This window comes from Engystomops pustulosus, chromosome 5 (genome assembly GCF_040894005.1).
Source record: "Engystomops pustulosus chromosome 5, aEngPut4.maternal, whole genome shotgun sequence".
Classification (NCBI taxonomy): Eukaryota; Metazoa; Chordata; class Amphibia; order Anura; family Leptodactylidae; genus Engystomops; species Engystomops pustulosus.
Window position 1 is genome coordinate 143,294,216 of NC_092415.1, and position 23,098 is coordinate 143,317,313.

At 38.2% G+C, this 23,098-nt stretch overlaps 1 protein-coding gene across 6 annotated transcripts in view; it reads right to left on the bottom strand.

Annotated features, from left to right (window-relative positions):
- Window positions 1-23,098, bottom strand: part of POU6F2 (POU class 6 homeobox 2) — a 325,692-nt gene that overhangs the window by 49,563 nt on the left and 253,031 nt on the right. For all 6 annotated transcript variants that reach the window (XM_072153279.1, XM_072153276.1, XM_072153277.1 and 3 more), the window contains exon 5: window positions 17,870-18,195. In XM_072153279.1, coding sequence (XP_072009380.1) covers window positions 17,870-18,195 — 326 coding nt within the window. The remainder of the gene's footprint in view (window positions 1-17,869; window positions 18,196-23,098) is intronic.

A 23,098-nucleotide genomic window follows, 5' to 3' on the forward strand; every position in this document is an offset into this window, starting at 1 on the left:
CCTTCAGTATGCAATGTATTGTATACATTTATATATTTTTTTTTCTACTGAGCTTTAAGTAGGATTGTGTACTGTACATTAGTATTGTCTGCTACTGACACGGTCTCTTTCACCATCATATTTTTCTATCTTGATAATGTTAGTTTTGAAAATCGTGTGCAAGCACAATTTACCATGGCATATAACACACAGCGGGATCTAATGTAGGCACATCTATAGACATATGCAGCACCTCTATTAGCTCCTACTGTGCGCTGTTATATAAAGGATCAACAGGACAGGAAAACATGGTTTATTACTGTAAAAATGTTTCAAATAATCTTAGTAAAAGCATGACATAAACTGATACATATAAAATGAGCTGTCTACAGGATGAGATCAATTTACCTTTTTGTGTTACTGTCATATTTATAAAACAATTTACATTTAGGTGTTAAGGTTGGTGCCTAAATTAATGTTTTTTAACTGTTTGTACTAAACCTTTCCTGTATTCATATGCAACGAATGCAGTTGTTAATAGTACTTAAGGAGTATTTTTAGCAAAATAATAACTTGATTGGTCAGAGTTTAATTGTTGGAATCCTCACCAATTAGGGACATAGACATAGCAGTTGCAGTAGTCACCCTTTGGCTTCATCCCTGAGAAAACTTTAACCTCCCTTTACAACATAAACCACATAGCCTCACTTTCAACCAGGGCCTAACCTCTAGGCTCTCACTTGTCTGTATTAAAGTTTCATTTAGTAAAGAACTATTATAGGTTTTCCTGTAAGTGTTAGAATATTTTAAATATTCAAACTCTAATGGACCAGAAAATAGAAAAGGAAGGAAAGACAAAGACAGTGAGCCTTTATGCTAGAACTGCCCAGTTGTTCGTATCTACTTGTGTATCCTACCCTAGGGACCCAATAGAAAAAAATAGAGACAAGAAATGGGACAAAAAAACACAAAAATGGTTGTACAAACACAGGTCAAAACCAAGAGGACAATGCAGTATAGAATCAGGAGACAAATGGATGGTCAGAAGACTAGCAAGGGTCAAATGATCAAAGAATACAAAAGCCCAGAAAATTCTAGCACAAGCACTGGAAAGTGTGTAGACAATCCTCTTATGAGATGTCACAGACCCGGTCCAGAGGGGAATTGAACCGGATGCCTGACAACCAGACAAAACAGACTAGGAGGGGAGGAATGTGAGTGGAGGAGACATATGTCCATCAGAGCTCACTTATCAACAGTCAACAGGAGACAGACAGGCCTGGTAGAAACCATTTAAGACAACCAGAAGTGAAATAAGGCAGTTTTAAGACTAGTGCAGGTCAGAATGCAAACTGAGTACAAAATCAGGGTCAGCAGTGTATCTTCTGTTATACTTTACAGCCAGAGGATGGTGCTGATACCTGAAGCACAGATGTTACACAAGTAACAGGTTTGAAGTATGGTTAAAATATGCAGAACAATTCTAGAACATCACAACAAAAGGCTGCGATTAGCATGCTCCACTCTCACTTGTTGAAGGATTGGCACACATATAGGATAGTTAGTATATGACTTTTTATTAAGCAATCATGAGATCATGTTGCTTTGTGAAAGGCAACTTAATATACACTCACCGGCTACTTTATTAGGTACACCTGTCCAACTGCTCGTTAACACTTAATTTCTAATAAGCCAATCACATGGCGGCAACTCAGTGCATTTAGGCATGTAGACATGGTCAAGACAATCTCCTGCAGTTCAAACCGAGCATCAGTATGGGGAAGAAAGGTGATTTGAGTGCCTTTGAACGTGGCATGGTTGTTGGTGCCAGAAGGGCTGGTCTGAGTATTTCAGAAACTGCTGATCTACTGGGATTTTCACGCACAACCATCTCTAGGGTTTACAGAGAATGGTCCAAAAAAGAAAAAACATCTAGTGAGTGGCAGTTCTGTGGGCAGAAATGCCTTGTTGATGCCAGAGGTCAGAGGAGAATGGGCAGACTGGTTCGAGCTGATAGAAAGGCAACAGTGACTCAAATCGCCACCCATTACAACCAAGGTAGGCAGAAGAGCATCTCTGAACGCACAGTACGTCGAACTTTGAGGCAGATGGGCTACAGCAGCAGAAGACCACACCGGGTGCCACTCCTTTCAGCTAAGAACAGGAAACTGAGGCTACAATTTGCACAAGCTCATCGAAATTGGACAGTAGAAGATTGGAAAAATGTTGCCTGGTCTGACGAGTCTCGATTTCTGCTTCGACATTCGGATGGTAGGGTCAGAATTTGGCGTCAACAACATGAAAGCATGGATCCATCCTGCCTTGTATCAACGGTTCAGGCTGGTGGTGGTGGTGTCATGGAGTGGGGAATATTTTCTTGGCACTCTTTGGGCTCTTGGTACCAATTGAGCATCGTTGCAACGCCACAGCCTACCTGAGTATTGTTGCTGACCATGTCCATCCCTTTATGACCACAATGTACCCAACATCTGATGGCTACTTTCAGCAGGATAATGCACCTTGTCATAAAGCTGGAATCATCTCAGACTCATGACAATGAGTTCACTGTACTCAAATGGCCTCCACAGTCACCAGATCTCAATCTAATAGAGCATCTTTGGGATGTGGTGGAACGGGAGATTCGCATCATGGATGTGCAGCCGACAAATCTGCGGCAACTGTGTGATGCCATCATGTCAATATGGACCAAAATCTCTGAGGAATGCTTCCAGCACCTTGTTGAATCTATGCCACGAAGAATTGAGGCAGTTCTGAAGGCAAAAGGGGGTCCAACCCGTTACTAGCATGGTGTACCTAATAAGGTGGCCGGTGAGTGTATGATACACATATTACATGGAGTGTAAAAAGCAAAATAAACAAACAGTCCTCATACACTATAGCTAGATACCAGGGATTAGGTTGGACCCCCTCTCTCTCATATTCCAAAGACTAGACCAGCATAACAATTAATGAGAGCTCATAAATCAAATAATATCTAAAATCCACAACATTTATTGGATATGCATTAAAATTCAGTACCAAAGTGCTGGGTATGTATACGGCAAATGTAAACAACGTATTTGTTTACAACACAAAGGTAAACAACATGTAAACAACACAGAAAGCCGGACAGTCAAAGTGCTGGGCATGTATACTTCACATGTAAACAATGCATTTGTTTACAACACACATGTAAACGAGATGTAAACAAAATGTAAACAACACAACAGGCTGAACAGTCCAGGTGTGAAATAGGATATGATGAAATAGACAATTTTGTCTTACCACTCCTGACAATCTCAGCGGTGCAAAGGGCGGGTAATACTCACGGCATAGGGTCAGTTGCAGCAACACAGTAAATAGTAGCATGTGGTTACCTGTCCCTGACATCCCCAATAGACTCCCGCCCTAACAAGGGCAGTACCAATTACTAGCACCTAGATATACCCTGCAAGCCCCCTACCCTGGCGCATTTCCTCCTCTAGTTAGATTCTTGAGAGGGTTGCCAAAAAAAAAGGATGCAAGTAAAAAGGATGAAGTCATTCAAACCGTCTGACTCATCATGGGTATAGGGTGGGTGGTAGTGACCCTGAGGTGTACCTAGTGTTGATCACCTTGACTTGCTGACTGATAGTATGGTGGCTAGTCAACACTGCATTATAAAGCAGTTCCCACACCCCCTCTCCCCTTTACTCACCCTTTCACAGGACGCTGTCCATGTCCAGGCCACTCCCACGTGTGCAGTCACATACTGATGATGCGAGCGGGGGAATGGTCAGTCACGTGACCGGGAGGCGGGTGTTTCAGGGAGGATGGTTGGTATCACGGTTGCCATGGCGATTCTACAGCAACCCTGACATGCGCAGATCGCATGTGATTTTAAAGTGTTTGTATAGGTCGGTTTAAGTCACGTTCCAAAACATAGAACAATAGCAAGTAAATGTGCCTACAAACTTAATATTGTACACAGTGGGGCAGATTTACTTACCCGGTCCATTCGCGATCCAGCGGCGCGTTCTCTGCGCTGGATTCGGGTCCGGCCGGGATTTAATAAGGTAGTTCCTCCGCCGTCCAGTAGGTGGCGCTGCTGCGCTGAAAAGCATTTGAACGCGCCGGAATTCACCGAGGCCGTCTGAGTGAAGGTAAGAGCGTCCCGAGCGACACATTTTCCGTTCTTAAATGCGGCGGTTTTTCCGAATCCGTCGGGTTTTCGTTCGGCCACGCCCCCCAATTTCTGTCGCGCGCATGCCGACGCTGATGCGCCACAATGCGATCGCGTGCGCCAAAATCCCAGGGCAATACAGGGAAAATCGGCGCAAATCGGAAATATTCGGGTAACACGTCGGGAAAACGCGAATTGGGCCCTTAGTAAATGACCCCCAGTATGTTTTGTCACAAAACAGTGGCGCCAACCAAGCTAACCACTGCACACATTATCGTTCTATTTACAAGAATACATTAATGCCATATAGCGCATATCCTGGCCTGGAATTCAAGACGAAAACACGGGTATATATGCGTATAGGATGATACTGGCATTCTCGAGAGAGATAATAGGGGGTCTACATATAGGCAGACGGAGACACTTTATTCATGTAATAATTTCATGTAGATATCCTTACATGAATGAATAATATTGACCTATTGTACTAGCCATCAATTCATACTTAAAACACAACCCCATATGGAATCATTTATAAGGCGTTTATATAGTATAACGTGGGTGAACATAAACCTGGTTAAGTTTATAAAGGTACCTCAGGTGTCGCCTTTACTCAAGATGAGAGAGGTCATGTGGTTTTATAAGAAACATGTAAACTGTAGTTGCTCATTTAGGCCCTTCAGTGCCACTGTATAACTTATAGGTCCAGGTGGCCTCAGTTTGCAGAATTCGGTGACTCCAGCCCCCTCCCCTTTCTGTGACGGGTACTGTCGTAATCCCCATGTATCTAATGACCTCCACATTGCCTGCATGGTGAGTATGTACATGTCTAGCTACCGGCTTGTCTCTATTATTGCGGATTACATGGAGCCAAAAAATATGTAAGAAAGGACAAAATATTTACATTCATGTTAAATATATATACATTTTTGTATTGTTACCTGAAATCCTTTTTAAAATACTAATTATGACATATACATTTAACATATTTAATATTCCACAAGCAGTTAAATCTTATATTAGTGTTCAAGTCCTCATTGTATTGTTCAAGCCTTTTTAAGACTGAAAACGTCAGTTTACTACATGGTAGAATACATCTTAACTACTGTTATAGGAAAGGATCTATAATGTATTACTGTCATTTTCCCATAAATTTGCTCTCTGGCAAGTAGACGCACCAGTCCATGTAATTTTAGGAAAAAAGGAAAGAATTAGACTGTAAAGTATAAAATGGATACCTTGGTGATAATAGTGGGTAAAACGAGCATAATATCCCATTCGCAAAATCTCACCTTAAAATTTTAGAGAAACATAGAGAAATTCCAGTCATTTCTCATTACTCTGAAGGTCAACCTTGCTGGGAAAATTGTTTCTGCTTTACAATTCCCCAAACTGTAGAAAGCGGTTAGAGTCCTGGACAAAAACTAATGTTGCATTCAAAGGGAAAAGAGGCTGATACGGCAGGCTGCAATAATAAGAGAATTTTTACTCTTTCCACTTCCCTGTGAACCTAATCAACTGTGACATGAGAAAATATACTGGGCTCAACCAGCCAGAATGTGACTGCCACCTGAAAGTGTCCTCAATATTCCACTGTTTGGGACTCTACAATGATCCTTCCGACATCAATTTGGTACATGTACATCAAAATGCCATTAGAAATGCTTACAAACACCTCCTGCTCACAGTTCTGCTTTCAGACTCCAATCGAAACCCTACTGTAAAGACTCCCCAGTGGTTGGCTAAAGGTTTCTTTCGTTTACTAATTTGAAAGCATTTGCTAATGGAGTGTTGTCTTGAGAGATCTAAAACCCGGCATGCCAGAATGTCATTAGAGGCAATATCTTTATACTCAATGTTCTGTTAATCCTTTCAAAACAATTCAATAGTATTCATTGACCTACCAAATTGTATTCTTTACTGAAATTAATGGTATGCGCTAATTGCAGCACATAGTGAAGAGCAGAGCGTTTCAGCATATATTACATTAATGCAGTCGAATGGACGTGAAGTGAGCTGTTTGTTCACTAGTATATCTCAACATGCATCTGAGTGGCACTGAGCCTGTGGATTAGTTTATTAAAAGGGAATAATAATCTCTTTACAGTGTCACACAGAGACACAGCTGCATATTGGGATGTGTGTTGTTACGATACTAAAGTTGCTGAATATCTATTACACCCCAACTTATTGTTTCCTGCTGCTTTTGAAATGCGGAAAGAAAGTATTTTGAATTTGTAGAAACAGGCAATGGGGGGGGGGGATGAAAAGTAAAATTACATATTTTACCCAATCATCTAATATTTGGTCAAATGGCTGGGAGAAAAGGACCTAAAGGGTCATACCTAAGAAAGGGCAAAATGTGAGGCCAGTATTGCCTCATGTACATATGGGTAAATTCCATTCTGACTCCAAATATGGGGTATAAATCCCTAGATCAATGCCGCATATTTAGCAATCGAATTCCATCAACTTGTTTTATTATTGTTTGAAAGAATGGCATTTTGGGAAGCATCGAGCGCCATCAGAGCAGCTTGATCTAAAACACCCTAATCTATACCTTGAGGTAACCGGAAGAAACGACCTAACTATTGATTGTACCTTGTTTCTACTGTGCTTTGTAGTGCTTGTAGAATATATGTATTCTGTAAATATGTATGAAACCCTGCATTCAGTCGTGGATTATAACATAGGTATAGGTATGGGCGCTAGCCCAGGACCCAAACCACCCTCCAAATTTTATTCTCAGAAGGACCTTCACACATCGGTTCCTGCTCTCAATACTCATTTCAGGACCTTTTAAGGTCCTCCATAGGTCCTGAAACAGCAGATTGAAAGCAGGTAGATAGGACACATTCTCCATTCCCCAAGAAGTTGTATTCTACTACCATATGTAGGAAGTGAATCCCAGACTTGTAGGGGCTATAATATTCATACAACCCAGGGCTTATGGCAGTTTCAATCTGCCTCTGCTTTTGTGATCTAGTCCTGTATGTATTTTAGGAACAAGCAACAAATAAGGAAGGAACTAAGAACCAATCAAGCCTAGTAATTCCTAAAATGTTCACTTAATGTATGGAATTGTAGTGTACCGTGTGTAACATATTCGTAACCATAAACCTATCAAATATTTATGCTGGGCACTTTGTACTATATAATTCACCTCCTCCCGGGATCAATAAAATTACATTGTATGGTATCAAATCAAATAGTCACACAGTGGTTTCAGTTGCAATTTCTTAACACTAACGTACAATTGTAGTTGGCTGTAGACATCCCCAGTTTTGATTTTGGGTTATGGGGCATGAGTAATAACCATATAGGGGAGGCAAACTGTGGGGAAAGGGCCCATTTTGCCTCTGCTATGATCTGGTCGTGCTGTTCTCATTATTTTGCCCACCTCTTATATACTTGTAAACATTGCAGTGCAGTCTAGTGTATGGTATAACACTGATATTTACTTACACTGTATGTCCATTGTATGTGATTGATACAATGCATATTTTTCCCCAGAAATTCCATTACCACTTTATTTTTCTCTTGTGTTATTTACAGGAAATATTGCAAACATTTGACATATAAATTCAGTATTTGACTGACATTCATGAACATTTAATCAATAGCAATGTGTATTTTTATAGTGTACACGCAATAACGGAAGGGTCAGAGAATGCAATAACTTATTAATGCAATAAGGTACAGTCACTCAATTTTCATGTCTGATTATTTTCTTCCAGAATTCTTTGTTCAGAATTAAAGATCCATACAAAAGTTTGTGCGACTGGCAAGTGACGCCTAACATTTATGATTTTCAGAGAGAACTGTATGGTATTGATTTTTGCTGCGGCCGTGGTTTTATTAGGATTAATGCTATGTTTGCTTGTAGAGTGTAATTTCACACTTTGTGTAGTGGTCATTTAACGTTCTGGTTATCTGCTTATTGTGTGAATGTCTTTATGTAGCTCACAGAAGATAATGCAATAATGATTTGCAAAATGTCTTCAATGTTTTGTTTTAATCCATTTTACCCAGTAACTGATAGGAGATCCAAAGAATGTGTGGAAGAAGTAGGAGAGGAGGAAAGAGTAGTTTTACCATTACCTATTCTACTGCATGTACAGTGTATACAGTGAGTATGAGTATTCTCATTTCAGCAAATAAATGTTATTGTTTGAATAATGAAAAGTTATACTTATAAAAGTTTCAATTCCTCATGGTTTTCTAGATCTCTGCTCACTGTCCTTCTATTGAAAACTTCAGTGTTTATTTTCAGTGGATAGAAATCTGACCATGGTCACAGGTGCACGGCTCGTTATAACACACAGCTCTGATTACTCTATGATACTAACGAGCCGTGCACCTGTGTGACCATGGTCTGATTTCTATAGCTTTCTATAGAATGACAGCAAGCAGAGATCTGGAAAACTAAACTTGATACAGAAAGTATATTGGAAACTTGTATAATTTTTCATAATACAAACAATAACATTAATTTGCAGAAATGGGAGTACCCTCTTTCATTTTCATTTAATGTTTGATACATCGTTATGCCTATAAAACAGCCACACTGCTGCTAAATAATGTATTTCAGAATCTACATTTAGGCTGCTGTTATATTAAAGATCTAAAGCAAAACTCTTATTCAAGACTTTCTAGTCCAAATGGACTACAGCTATAAATAGTTAGGACTATAAAGTGCACCTGTTATTTTCAGCTGGTGACCAGTTCCAATAGCTTATGCTATGCTAATTATAAAAATGCCTTTGTCAGCGTTCTGAATTATTTCAGTAGTTTGTATACTGTAAGTTTAATTCACTTCCTGCCAGCAGCATGTGGTAAGTCCAGGGGAATGGCAGCTATAGCTTGTCTGTGTCTCCTCATACATTCTTCCTCTTCTCCACACTCATGGGAGCTGCAGGAGTGTGGAGAAGAGGAGACTAACACAGGCTGCAGCTGCCTCTCCCCCAGGACTCACCACATGCTGCTGACAGGAGGCCAGGTAATATGAAATAAACTATTATAAACTACTCAAATGATTCAGAATGATGACAAAGGAATTTTTCAAATCAACATAACATAGGCTATTGGAACCGGTCACCAGCAAAAAATGACATTCCTGGTGACAGGTTCCACATAAAGCTATACTATTCTATTCTATAGTGGGAGGTCAAGCTTAGAGGTTTAGGACCAAAGGGTAGGTGGGAGGAAGCATTATGTTAAGTACACAACAGAGCCACATAACATGTGTTTGTCACACAGGACACATATATTGGACATATTAATAGGAATGATGATGATTAAGACAACTTACTAAGACTTACCATAGGGGTATATAACATGAGTCACTGTCATAGTGTGCAGTCCAGACTACACATCACTCAGAGTGCTACTGTATAATCAGGGGCTTCACATCGGGGAGGCCTAGATTACACAGAGAGGCTGATGCTGCAGGGGTCTAGGCTATATAATACGGTTTAACTTTTATCTTACATTTAATATTTAACCAGATAAAAGACTAGGGGTATGAATGAACTTTTCATGCCTTGCCATTATAAGTTCAAATGTTTTGACTATTGTTATTATCATTTTTCAAAAATGAATAAAAATCCATATAAAAAGAAAGTTAAAGGATTTAATAAATAATAATAATTCTGTATTTATATAGCACCTACAGATTACACAGCGCTGCACAGAGCTTGCCAAACAACCTACCAGTATGTTTTGGAGTGTGGGAGGAAACTGGAGGACCCAGAGGAAACCCACGCAAACACTGAGAGAACATACAAACTCTTTGCAGATGTTGACCTGGATGGGACTTGAACCTAGGACCCCAGCGCTGCAAGGCTGTAGTGTTAACCACTGAGCCACCGTGCTGCCCTTTCTGCAGTTTCTGATTGATTAAATGATTTGATGAAATCGGAAGAATCCACAGATATAGAGTTATTGAAAGCAAACATATAAGAGGACTTCCTTCATCATAGTAAGCAAAATGGTCATTATTTGCACAATATCCTTTTACGAGAAAAAAAATAAATCTTCTACAGAGCAGTAAATGGAAAAATGAGAAAACATTTTTCCTGTATCATTCACACTGATGCATATTTATTATCTGAAACATTATTTTCTAATCTCTTCAGGAGTCTTTCATGGATGTTAGTAATTAAACAGGATGTTATTTACATCACAATATGGATGCCTGGCCTTCTCATTTTATGGTTTAGGAGGTAGTATTCACGGCTGATTAGTCTTTAATTTCATAAATACCTACACATTAGGTGTAAAATAACATTTTCTCTTACACTATTAGCATGTCATTATTTTTCATAGCAGGAAATAACATTTCATTTTGGGATTAAATATCTGATTCTGGAGTGTTGTAAAAGTTCCATACTACACATCTGAAATTTGCTTATACTGAAGTAGAAAAGATTTTGTGTAAGATTCATGCAATTCCTAGAGGTAAATTAGGATATTTGGCGTAAGACACTTAAGCAATCATTTGACTGCTGGGACTAGAGTGCTGCATACATGAGCAGCAGAAGTATATTACTTTGTGAAGCTGCTACAATAGTTTCCTGGCATAAAAAGGCACCATTTATTTCAAGCCTTTAAGAGACTTTTTACCATTCCACCTCACACTAACTACTTTTTGGAAAGTGGGTGGTGCATTGGAGGGAAGGGGCATGGCCTTTTATAGTTAAATGCAAAAGCAGATTTTTTTGGTCTGGCCTACAGATCTACCAAGATATACCACTATTATATAGAGTTTGTATTGTTTCCCAACATGTATTCCACATTTTATCTATGACACATTTCAAAATAAGTTGTAGAAAAACTTGAAGTATTGGACAGAACAAATGTAGAGGAATTCACATTTTACATTAAATTGGGAACACATTAATATGTATTGTTGTCTATAGTTGCAATAACAATAATTATGGGAAATGGTGGTACAAAGAAATTTTAGGTTACATAATGTGGTAGGTACATCTGAAATGTAAAAAATTTTACATCAACAAACAAAATGTTGAATTCTTTGCTTTTTATGTGCTCCAAATTACATTTTTCCCCCAGGTGTCAAAAACCTATGAATGCCCCTTTGTGATGACCTAGGAAGTTTCCATAGTACCTAAAATTTGATGGATTGGTCCAATTATGCTTGATAACTCATAATTCAGATAAAAAAGAACTGTGGAAGAAGATTGCGCTTTTCCTGAATGGGCAATTTGTTTTATAAAGTCAAGAAATTACAGCTAAGGACGAGAGAAAATAAATCATGAAAAAAACTGCTTTACTATTGATCTTCTGCTAGATGTATCTGCCAGGGTTCTTTCTCTTAGTTTTATGTACTTGAACTCATATTTTTCTCAACTCTTTCACTGCTGGATAGGCCTACAGAGGAAAATAAAGCAAACAAAAAAATATAATAAAAGACTTTTACAAACTGTTAAGTTAGTGTTTAGCTAATGGGGCTACAGGGTTTTAATCAGTTAGAAAAACTTTTTGTTAAAATCAATGAATTACAGAAGTGTCCATCATCAGTCCTTATCATGATTCATTTTTGTTTAAGGACTATAATTCTCTTTAAACCAATGCAACAAAACATTGTGACACGGGATGAGCAGAAACCGAACCCGCTGATTGGTCCATGCTGAACATTGTGGGTTCGGGTCCCAAGACCCTGACCCAGACTGCAGAAAGAAGTCTAGGTTGGGCTCCTGAATTCAGATTCAATTACCCCTCTCCCCACAATCACAGGTATGAACAGTTTAAATTCTGCTATTTGCAGAATTATGCTATTCTGCATTTTTCATCTGCTCTTTGCTTTTCTTAAGTAAAATGTCTGCAAACATTCATGACAGGAGTTACCATGGGGGTGAGCGTTCCCAAACCAAACTTTCTGGATACAGTTAAACTCTGTGACCCCTTACATGCTAGCAAAATCCTTGGCCTGAGTTTAGATATATTTTGGATTGTTACTTTGTTTAAAAAACTTTAATAAGATCACAATGGTCATTATTTGACATCCTGCTACCACCTATGTTCATCTATGTTATAGGCAGTCTGAAAGAGGGACAGGAGGCGCACACCAAACTCCCTGTTAATCCATATTTTCAATAAAGATGATGTTTATTTTTTAAAAACAAAAAAGGGCTATGACAGGATCACATCGCGTTTTGGGGAAAAGCCCTCCCCTTTTTAAACTGATAATTGTCAGTCTCCGGGTCTTGTGGGATGGACCACCATCAGCTCCCACCATTACATCTAATTATTTATTTATATTAGTCTTCACCCAGTTCTACCATTGTACCTATTTAATTACATATAAAGACCATGTCATTTAGAGTCATTACCTCCTAAGAAATGTTTTATCACCTCTCTTCCTTTTCATTTTTATATTTTGATACATTATTTAATTATTCCTTATGTATCATTTTCTAATATTTATTATGGATGCCTTTTTCTTCCCATATCAACGGTTTCTGTATATCTATTTTTTATCTATTTACATACAGGTTGTCTGACGGTTGTGATTTTTTGTCTAAATATTGGTCTGAAGAAGGTTTTTATAACCGAAACGCGTTACTGAGACATATCAATCTTACCAATTATGTTTTAACATGTCCCCAACAATAAATTTAATTATGTTCACGTAATCACTAATCTGGAGTAATTTCAACAATTTATCAGCAATTGAGATTCTCCTATATGAATTGGCTTATTAGCACCCCACGTTAACTTCCCCCAATTTTTTCCTCCTCATACCTCCCTATAACTGTCGGAGGACCGACAGTTATAATATTAAATTGCTTTGTAAAATAATTTCACCAATCTAATTATTTGTATAAAGTTGTGTAAAGTTGTATATTTTATGTTCCAGATATGTTAATGATTGAGTACAAAAAATGCAATAATAAATAGAATTGCAGGTAGACATAGTACAGCAATGTATATATATATATATATATATATATATATATATATATATATATATATATATGTACAGGCAGTCCCCAGGTTACGTACAAGATCGGTTTTGTAGGTTTGTTCTTAAGTTGAATTTGTATGTAAGTCAGAACTGTATATTTTATAGTTGTAAATCTAGACAATCTTTTTTTTTGACACAGTGACAATTGTAGTTTAACATTTTTTTGCTGATCTTTGCAGTTTAGGACTAGACTTATAATTACTAGACTGTAATTGTAACCCCAGCCAATTGGATTTTAAAAATGTTGTCATAAGAACCAGGATAAACACTAAAGCTTAATAATAGACACCTTTGATAACTGTTACAGCTGACCATTGTAGCCTAAGACTAAAGTACAGTAAATTATCAATATCCAGAGGTCCGTTTGTAACTAGGGGTTGTCTGTAAGTTGGCTGTATAAATATACATTACTGCACTATGTGAACCTGCAAATTCTATTTATTATTGCATTTATTATACTTAATACAACAATATACAAATTGGATTGGAGAAGTCATTTTACAAAGCAATTTATTATTATAACTGCTAAGGCCTCACTGCAACTATCTATACATCACAGCTATAGCTATAGGGCAGATGTGGCACCTGCTTAGTACAGAGTGTGTAGTACCAGTAGTTCACGGCCACTGGAAAGTAGCCAAAATAAAGGATGGAATAAGCTTGCTGATGAGCTGCCCAAAGCTGGCTTGTGTTACGGATCAACCAGAATCCAGCTCCCTCTCCTCCGCCTGCGCTGATGTAACTCACTGGAGTGGCAAATTACATCAGACCTACAGCTGTAACCCGACATTATGATTAATTTGATCAGTAATTTCTCCTGTTTTTCATTTTAATCGGTGCGACTGTTCTGCTGTGACAGGTCTTTCAGATCTAATTAAGATAAATTTCAGAGTAAAAGACTTGGCAGAATTTTCAAGTCAAATCCAGGCTTCAAGTGTGAAGACTAGAGGCACTAATCAATCAAATTCTAGGGAAAGTATGCAGGGCTTTAACTCAGCAATCAACCCATTAATACCTAAACAAATTTCACATTCTCCAGGACTGTTTAGTCATTGTTGCAAAACAGCCTGGCACAACAGCGAGCCTCCCATTATATGTATATGATCACAGCGCTGTCAATATGCAGTAGGAACAAATAGCCAAAAGCCATCATGGCAATTCTTGCAGACCTTAGCACTCAAAATATCAAATGTCACCTTTTCCTATTGATTTGTTCTTAAACCGAACAAACCTTATGACTGTTGTCCTTACCTGCTGGTGCCTATAATGAGACCTGTCTGGTCTGTGGGCATTCTAGGATTAGGAAGTCAACAGGAAAACACAAAGTTTAGTCAATATGTCTTCAAATACATTTGTACAACTCATGCAATAGATTTTTGGCTCTATTTTTGGGACCTTGACCCATGAACATGCTATCATAAAGCATTGGTAATGTACAAATGTAAAAAAATAAAAACTGTTTAGAGAATATAAGATTTATTTAAGGGGTACTCTATGTATCCCTGTAGGTCACAGGTTGTATATGAATATGGGTTTATATTACAGACTATGGGTGTATTAAGAGGAACAATGATTGATCTGCCTCTCCCAACCCAGGACAACTTGTTAGATTCCCTAGATGAGGAGTTGCCATGGTTTACTTTGCTATATCCCTTCTCTCTACTATACTGGGCCATTTCTTTGGAAATGCTGCACTGTGGTTATCCCACAATTACCATGTACCAGTTACTCCTATACTGAATAACAACCTAATAATAATTGTGAAATCTATATACTATTAATATACATTTACATTTTGCTTTCAGTTTAAACTAAATGACCATGTTCAACATTAACTACTTGGAATGAATATTCCCTCCAATATATAATTTGAAATCAGAATAACAATAACCAGTAAATATTGTATTTTAAATCCCCAATGCAATATGATATACTACACTTTCTCCTGATCCAGATGATAGTGTCTCATCACAGTTGGGAATGAGTTAGAAGAATTGGGGACACTGAGATCCCACTCCAACAGCAGCTGTGTTCATACTTTGTCTATACAGTAATATGGGATAAATATCGATAGCACAGTACATTGCTTTTTCAGTACCATACAAGAGAATGATCCAGAGATCACATATGCACATTGCTGATGCACTTACACAGTTCAGAAAACCCCATTACTGTGAATACTAGGGGTCCTGTAGCAACACATATCCACTATCCTGTATTGTTTATGGGAATCCTTAATAAAGGAAAAACTTCAAACTGAATGAACAATTGTGATCTCAGTGACCTAGGTCTGTGTCATGCAGGTTTCTCTACTAGCAGGATTCCTTTTTAACTCTAGCAGGATTCCTTGGTTACTGTACTGACCTCCATCAATGTCGGACGTCAACATTGGGGCACATTTATCATATGCTGGAGCTACACTGCGCCACAAATTGCGACTTAATCACGGCTCATAAGCCTGTTTTCAGGCATACAAGTCATGGTAAATGTGGCTCATTGAGTTGTTCTGAAAGAAAACCTGTCCTGTTAAATGAACAGTCTGATCTACAGGCAGCAAGGTTTTAAGAGGATCTGGGCAAACTGATGTATAAACAAATGGAAAATCTTTGAGTGTTATTGGTATTATTAATGGAAGTTTTATCTTACGCCCATTCTTCATGAATCTGACACTCCCTGCACTACCCGGACAGAGTGCACCAACTTTTTTTTTGGTGCACCTTTAACATATTGGGGCAGATTTACTTACCCGGTCCATTCGCGATCCAGCGCCGCGTTCTGTGTGGAGGATTCGGGTCTTCCGGCGATTCTCTAAGATAGTTCCCCCGATGTCCACTAAGTGTCGCTGCTGCGCTGAAGTTCGTCGGAGTGCACTGAAGTTCACCGTCCTACGCTGGGTGCAGGTAAGTGCGTGTCAAGCGACACTTTTTTAAAAAAAATGTGGCGGTTTTTCCGAATCCTTCGGGTTTTCGTACGGCCACACCCCCGATTTCCATAGCATGCACGCTGGCGCGGGTGCGCCACAATCCGATCGCGTGCGCCAAAATCCCGGGCCAATTCAGGGGAAATCAGCTGAAGGCCAAAACTGAACACGATTCTGGCTCTTAGTAAATGACCCCCAATGTGTGCGACACATTTGCATGATAAATGTGACGCATGGTCCAACTGAGAATGTGCAAGCAGTTTACACTGAAAAGAACTTGAAAAGTCAGCCAGAAAACTGGGGCACGAACCTTGGTAATGTGGGCCATAGAGTACCAATGGATTAGTTTTAATTTCCTTTAGGTTCCTTTAGTACAGATTGTCACCTAACAAGTATGAAGGGTATCAGCCGATACAGTAAGATGTCTGGGTAGTAGATTAGCCCCATCTTCAGTTCAGGTACAAACCATAATAACTTTTGATGTTATTTAAAATGAAAGCTGCCTTGCACTTCTTTGCTCTTTTAAGTACCACTAACTCTCTTACACTACAGGTGCACTCAAAGAAAATCCCGACATGTCACCATTACTAACCTAATTGACAGCAAGCAACATAGAAAATCAGTCAACCACGGTTAACGTTAAAAAAATTGTTCTGTTAAAAAATAAAACCCATTTGAGGGAATTTAATATAAAGTGTTATGAAATTTCTCTTCAACAGAGATGTGACAAGGAACAGTTTATGAATCTCAATCTGCTGTTAGATGGTGTTGCAGTGTTAATATTTGTTCATTTTGTGAAACTTTTAGCCATTTCACCCAGGCAAGTCTCTTACATTTAATTTCCTCTCCAAAGAAACAACAGTGTCTGGATCTCCACAGAAATAATTGTTGTTATCCTTCAGAGTTTTTGAAACAAACAACATCATCTTTTTGAATTACTGTCTTCTCTTGATAATCTTTGCATTGCACCAAACTAATATCTTTCAGATGGATTCTGAATAATGTAGAAGGATGAAACTGGCAGAAAACAGAATCAAAGAATCTTAAATGAAATTTAAGCTGTCAAGTATTAAACTGGGTTTAATATTTTACACCGCAGTTACAAGCTTTTTTATAAGGGAATTTACACATTGATAATATGATCTTGTGCTATCACGTGCTGATATGTTCGATCAGCTGTTGTATTACACCACGTTCTCCAATGAATCTAGAGACCAGGCAAATGGTACAAACAGAAATACTGTAGGATATTAAGAGAAGTCATTAATCGATGACCCCTCCAACACTGGCTTAATAATGAATGGGACACAGGATCCTCTTTTTGCTGGTAGGTTAGGCTAAAGGGAACCTATCAACAGCTTTTATCCAACTAAACTACTACCACCGTCAGGTAGGGTGAGAAATATCCTTTATAGAATTTCTACTCTTAAGTGAAATCTCACCCATTTACCTATATAATTTCTCCCCCAATGTCAGGCAAATATGACTCTTCTCACCTCAATGTCACATGAGATGAGCCAAATTTAGTGGTTATAGAGGAACAGTCACTTCAGAAGCCTCTATCTTCTGTTCTATAGTATTAGAAACCTGCATTATGTGTCAAATAATAAAACAAGTATACTCCTACAGGTAAAGGGCAGATGTACTATATATAAATGTCACTTCCATCAATAGTTTAGAGGGATTATGTGTTATAACATGTGGCTTTTGTGCGAAATCCATTTTGTAGTATTAAAATAGATACAACCAAAATGGAGCATGGAGAAGTTCTATTTTATGCATAACCTCAATGTGAACTTGAAGCCTCTATTCTACTTACCTGCAATGGGTTTGGCGGTGTCATTGGCGAAGGAAGGCCATGTCCTGGTGATTGATTGGGTTTTTGGGGAGAGCTGCAGGGCTGCTGGCTTGTAGCAAGTTGGTTCTGGCTTTTGTTCTGTGTTTGGTTTTGCTGCTGTTGCTGATTTTGTTGCTGTTGCGATTGCTGCGATGGATGAGGCTGGGATGAATGCTGGGGTGATTGCTGATGCTGAGCTGTAGTTTGCTGTTGTTGCTGTGACCCTTGATGATGATGGTGGTGATGATGCTGATGAAGCTGCTGTAGATGTTGAAGTTGCTGAAGTTGTGAATTTAGGGATGAGGTAGCTGTAAAAAATCAAAATAATGGGTTATATATTTGAGGTGGGAATTTATCAACAAATACTTTAAAGAAAAACATATAAACTTCCTTGGCTGACCAAGGTCCTCAGGAAGAAACAAGCAATATAGGTCAGAGATGGACACTGCATTGATGCTTCAACCACCAATGACTGTTTTCCACATACGGTGAACCGTACTACCTACCACGCTGCATACTTAAAACAGAGCCACACCGTGGCCTACATTTCCTTACTTTCTTATTCATCCTATTTGCCCTCCAGCAGTCCGTTTTCCGAGGAAGGTCATGATTTGACCGAAACTTCAAAATGAGGTGGATTGCATTTATTTGGATGGAATAAAATATTTGCCAAATTTGCTCAACACATGAGTGTCGTGTTACTTCTTCTATATTGAATTGGGGTGGTACCCTGTTTGTGCAGCTGTTTCCCAAGCTGAGTGACGTGTAAACAGATGAACTCAATCACCAAAGAATTAAATATGCAAGTTTGACAGCTTTCAACCATCTCATTGGGAACTGAACCATTTAATTTATCAAAAGGGACATTGAACTTGAGAGTGTAAAAAAAAAGTATAAAAACATCATAGGCTTACATATTTATAACACATGTAGCCTTATAAGTACCATATTTTTGCCCTGAGACAATTATTTTACTCACTCTTTATGGGCACTATCTGCTTTTATGCTTTCATTTAAAATTAAATTTGTACCTAAATGTTTATCTTTCAACTATATTAGAAAATGTTCTTCTATTAAATTTTTACATTGTAGAATGGTAAATGCTGTAAAAACACCCTTTTGAATACAACATTGCAAACGACCCAAAACATTAATGCCTTTTGTCCTGAAAGTCCTTAGATTAGTCCCAGATTAGGCTTCTGTAGAACCTTTGCACCCTCTATGCATACACCATTGAGCGCCAGCTATACGAATGTAGCAGCAGAGATTGAACTTGACTGATCAAAATGCACAAGTTATCTCTGTCTCACAAAGTGAATGTGTAATCTCTTTTTAAGATGTGTTTTCCAATAAATAGAACATTCTTGTTTTCGTAATAACAGACTTGTTCCCTATAACATGTATCAGTAGAAGCACACATTTTACATAAAGAACAGTATTATTACGCAGTAAAGACAATAGATGGGTCCACAAAATCCAGAAATAGCCACTGTAATGTACTTTGCCTCTATACTTGGTAAGCTTTAACAGTTTTCACCTTTAAAATGACATAGTAACTCCTAAGGCCTGTAAGTGTTCTCAATTCAATATTGCTTTATAACACTAAATTTGGCCAGGGAAATATCAGCCAGTTCACAGCTTTAAAAACGAAAAAAAAAGCGAAATGACACGTGTTGAAAGTTATTATTGTGTTGTTCTCAGGGTCAGCATAGTTCAATTATACTTTTAGGTGCCGTTTTATCGTGAACATTGGAAAGGTATCTACTTTAAGCCCATTGCAGTTAAGATAAATTAGCACACCCCTGCCATGTGAGAACTATATTCTTGTGGTGGCTTCCAGTTGCCAATATTCAGCCCTGTTGTAAAACCTCCCTGTAAATTACATGTCATTTTACCACTTATGTTAGAGTACGAAAAACTGGAAAACTGTGTTTAGATTCTAGAAAAATGTAATAAATATAAAAAATATGTGTAATTGGATACATTGATGACTTATGTAGATGACTTTAAAAGTAATAGCAGACAAAGACTATTTACAGCTTCCCATTTTGCTAGAAGTAGACAGTAGATTTTTTTTAGTTTTTCCAAACATTAAAATAATTTACAGCAACGGGGCAGGACTTTGCAGTTATCATGACTATCCTCTATTTATCCTAGATTTCTAGAAATGTGTCAGAACATCCACTATCCCACATTTTGAACCCCAAAAACAAGTGCCGGATTCATCATAAATTTTATTATTTAACAACACAAGAGTTACAATGAGTGCTTAGTTAGGAGACTGATGAATAGTTGCCTTCTCTATGATCCACTATTTTTTATTTTCCTTGAAACCTAATAGCAGTCAAAACTTATTAGTTAGGGGGGGAATTTATTAAGACTGGTGTTTTGTACACCAGTCTTAAAATTCCTCCTCCAGTGCATAGTTTGTCGGATCTAGTTAGAGGATCTGGCCTCTTAGTAGAGGTGGAAGCCATGTTCACTAGGTTGGAACCGTTTAGACCAGGTCTGACCTGGTGGAGATCTTTGCTATAGTCTCCACCAGTTTTCTAGCGAAGGCTACCGTAAATATAGCAGGCTACGTCCTTCCCAGCTCTCTCCACCCAGTCATGACGAAATTGGCATATGAGTCAGAAAAGCTGGTGAAGATAGGGTGTATTAAATATCTTCTACACAAAAAAATGCCAGAGAAGGCACAGTAAATGCCCCTCACTGAATCAAGTAAAGAAACATGTCTGCACCATTTGGGACATATATAATATTTTATAATAACCCTCGATAAGCTGAAAAATGAACAACAATAATGCAAATTAATTGAATCATTTGAGCTGACAAAATCTTAAACAAAAAATATACTACTAAAAGAGTACAATGGCAAAGGGCTTCATATGCTTCAAAGGGATATTACTGGTGACATGCAGAAATCATATATCGGTATATATACAAGTCCCCTACTTAAGAACACCTGACTTACAGATGACCCCTAATTACGAACGGACCCCTGGATGTTGGTAATTCACTGTACTTTAGCCTTAGGCTATAATAATTAGCTGTAGGAGTTATAAAAGGTGTCTGCAATTAAGCTTTATTGTTAATCCTGGTTCTTATGACAATCCAACATTTTTAAAATCTAATTGTCGCAGGAACCAAAAAATTCTGTCTGGGGTTACAATTATAAAATATACAGTTCCGACTTACATACAAACTCAACTTAAGATCAAAGCAAGAGAACCTATCTTATATGTAACTTGTGGACTACGTATATATATATATATATATATATATATATGCACATTTAAAGAAACTGCATGAGATGAAAGAAAGGGCCTGTCATTTCTTTTTCTTGAACTGGCATCTATGTTGCCCATGATCTGCTCTGGACTAGAGCTGATCTACAATATGATATGTACCGATAAGGGGTTCTTTCACTCAAAAGTGATGTTTAGATTTCTTATGTCATGCAATAAACAGAAAATATTGGCATTTGGTCCTAATATGACCTCTGTGATGATATGTGTATTTCTGCAATTATTCAAGCAAAGTGATCCTGAATAGAGGAATCTGTACCTCAGATGACATTGAAGGGGGCAAACAAAAGTGATTTATAATGAAAATCATCAATAGCCACTCAATGACCAGTATATTTCAAATGGAAATGTCCAAGCATTTTTTATCCTTGCCTTTCAAAAGCTATAACATTTTACATTTATCTTCATCGCAGCTGTTAAGGGGGCTGCCTTTCAAGTTATTAACATACATGTGTATATCCTTTAATGTACCTACTGCACTTTATTGAATTTTCAGATTTCAAAAATCAATGTCTATTCCCCCTATATTTTTGTGTATGTGGTAAAAAGGTAATCTTTTGTACATTCCAATTTTTAACGAAGACAATTAATCTTCGTATTAGAATGTTTCACCTGGATTTCGCTCCTATTGTACATTATTATTTGGCTATTAAACTACCTATATAATCATATGCTGGTGTACTGGTCTCTTGAACTTACAAAACTCAAACATTTATTGACTGAAATTCCTGAAAAATCTATAACTTTCTCAGTTGTCATGCACAGGAGATGGAAAGATTCACACAGAGATGCAGCAAGAGTCATTGTATAGTCCAGCAGGTGTGATAACATGTTGCTGACACTTCTTCCTTGCACACAGCAGATCTTTTAGTGCATCAAAGCAGCAATGGGTCAGGACCTGAGCAAATTGAGGCCTCAACCTGTGTCAATAACAGTGTCTAGCTGTTGGATATTGTAACCTACATTGCTCCTTACTACAGAGAGTGTGAACAGATACCTTCTAGACTTCTAGTCCATGAGTCTAAACATTATATACAGCATTGTAGTTTCCATAACACTGTGCCATTTTCTCTATATTATTTATATGCTTAAGGCTTCAAGTTTACTCAGTGTAAATTAAAGCAAACCTGTCACCTGGAATGTCATTTTTAGCTGGTAACAGGCTCCAATAGCCTCTGTTATACTGGTTTTAAAAATGCCTTCATCAGCATTTTGAATCATTTTTGAACCATTACCTGAATTTCTGTCAGCAGAGTGTGATGAGTTCTGTGGGGAGGAGTAGCAGCCTGTGCGTGCCTGGATCAGTCTCCTCTCCTCCACATTGATGCAGCTCCCTCACCCCACCCCACTTCCTGTCATGTGCATTGAGAAGGCATAGGGGGGATTGTGCGCAGGAGAGGAAGAATGCATGAGGAGATAGGCTGCAGGCCCTCCCCCCGGGACTCACCACATGCTGCTGGCAGGGAGGCAGGGAATACTGCTCATAGCATCCAAGAAGAGGACCATGCTAAATAACTCAACACATTCCCTGGGCCCTGCTTCTGGGACTTTTATCAGTGGGGCATTGGGGGAGTTGAATAATGGCTCTATAATCACACCTGTATTTTAAGCATTGGGGTATGTTTTCATTTTTATAGCAGTTTCATTAACTCTGACCTCCCACTGCTTAGCTCTCCCTGCTGTTACAGCATCTCCACAGAATTTGTCTAGCTGGTTTGAAGGAATGGAACTATTACAAAAAGAGGATCTAAATGCTGAATTGGTTTATTGTATTATCTGAACTTCACCATGCTGTACAGAAGTAGTTGGCAGCAGGGAGGTGACAGAGTATTTTTACCAACCCTTTGTATAATCTCAACTTTAACTACCTAAGTCTGCAAAATATCATGTGTTGTTTCAATCT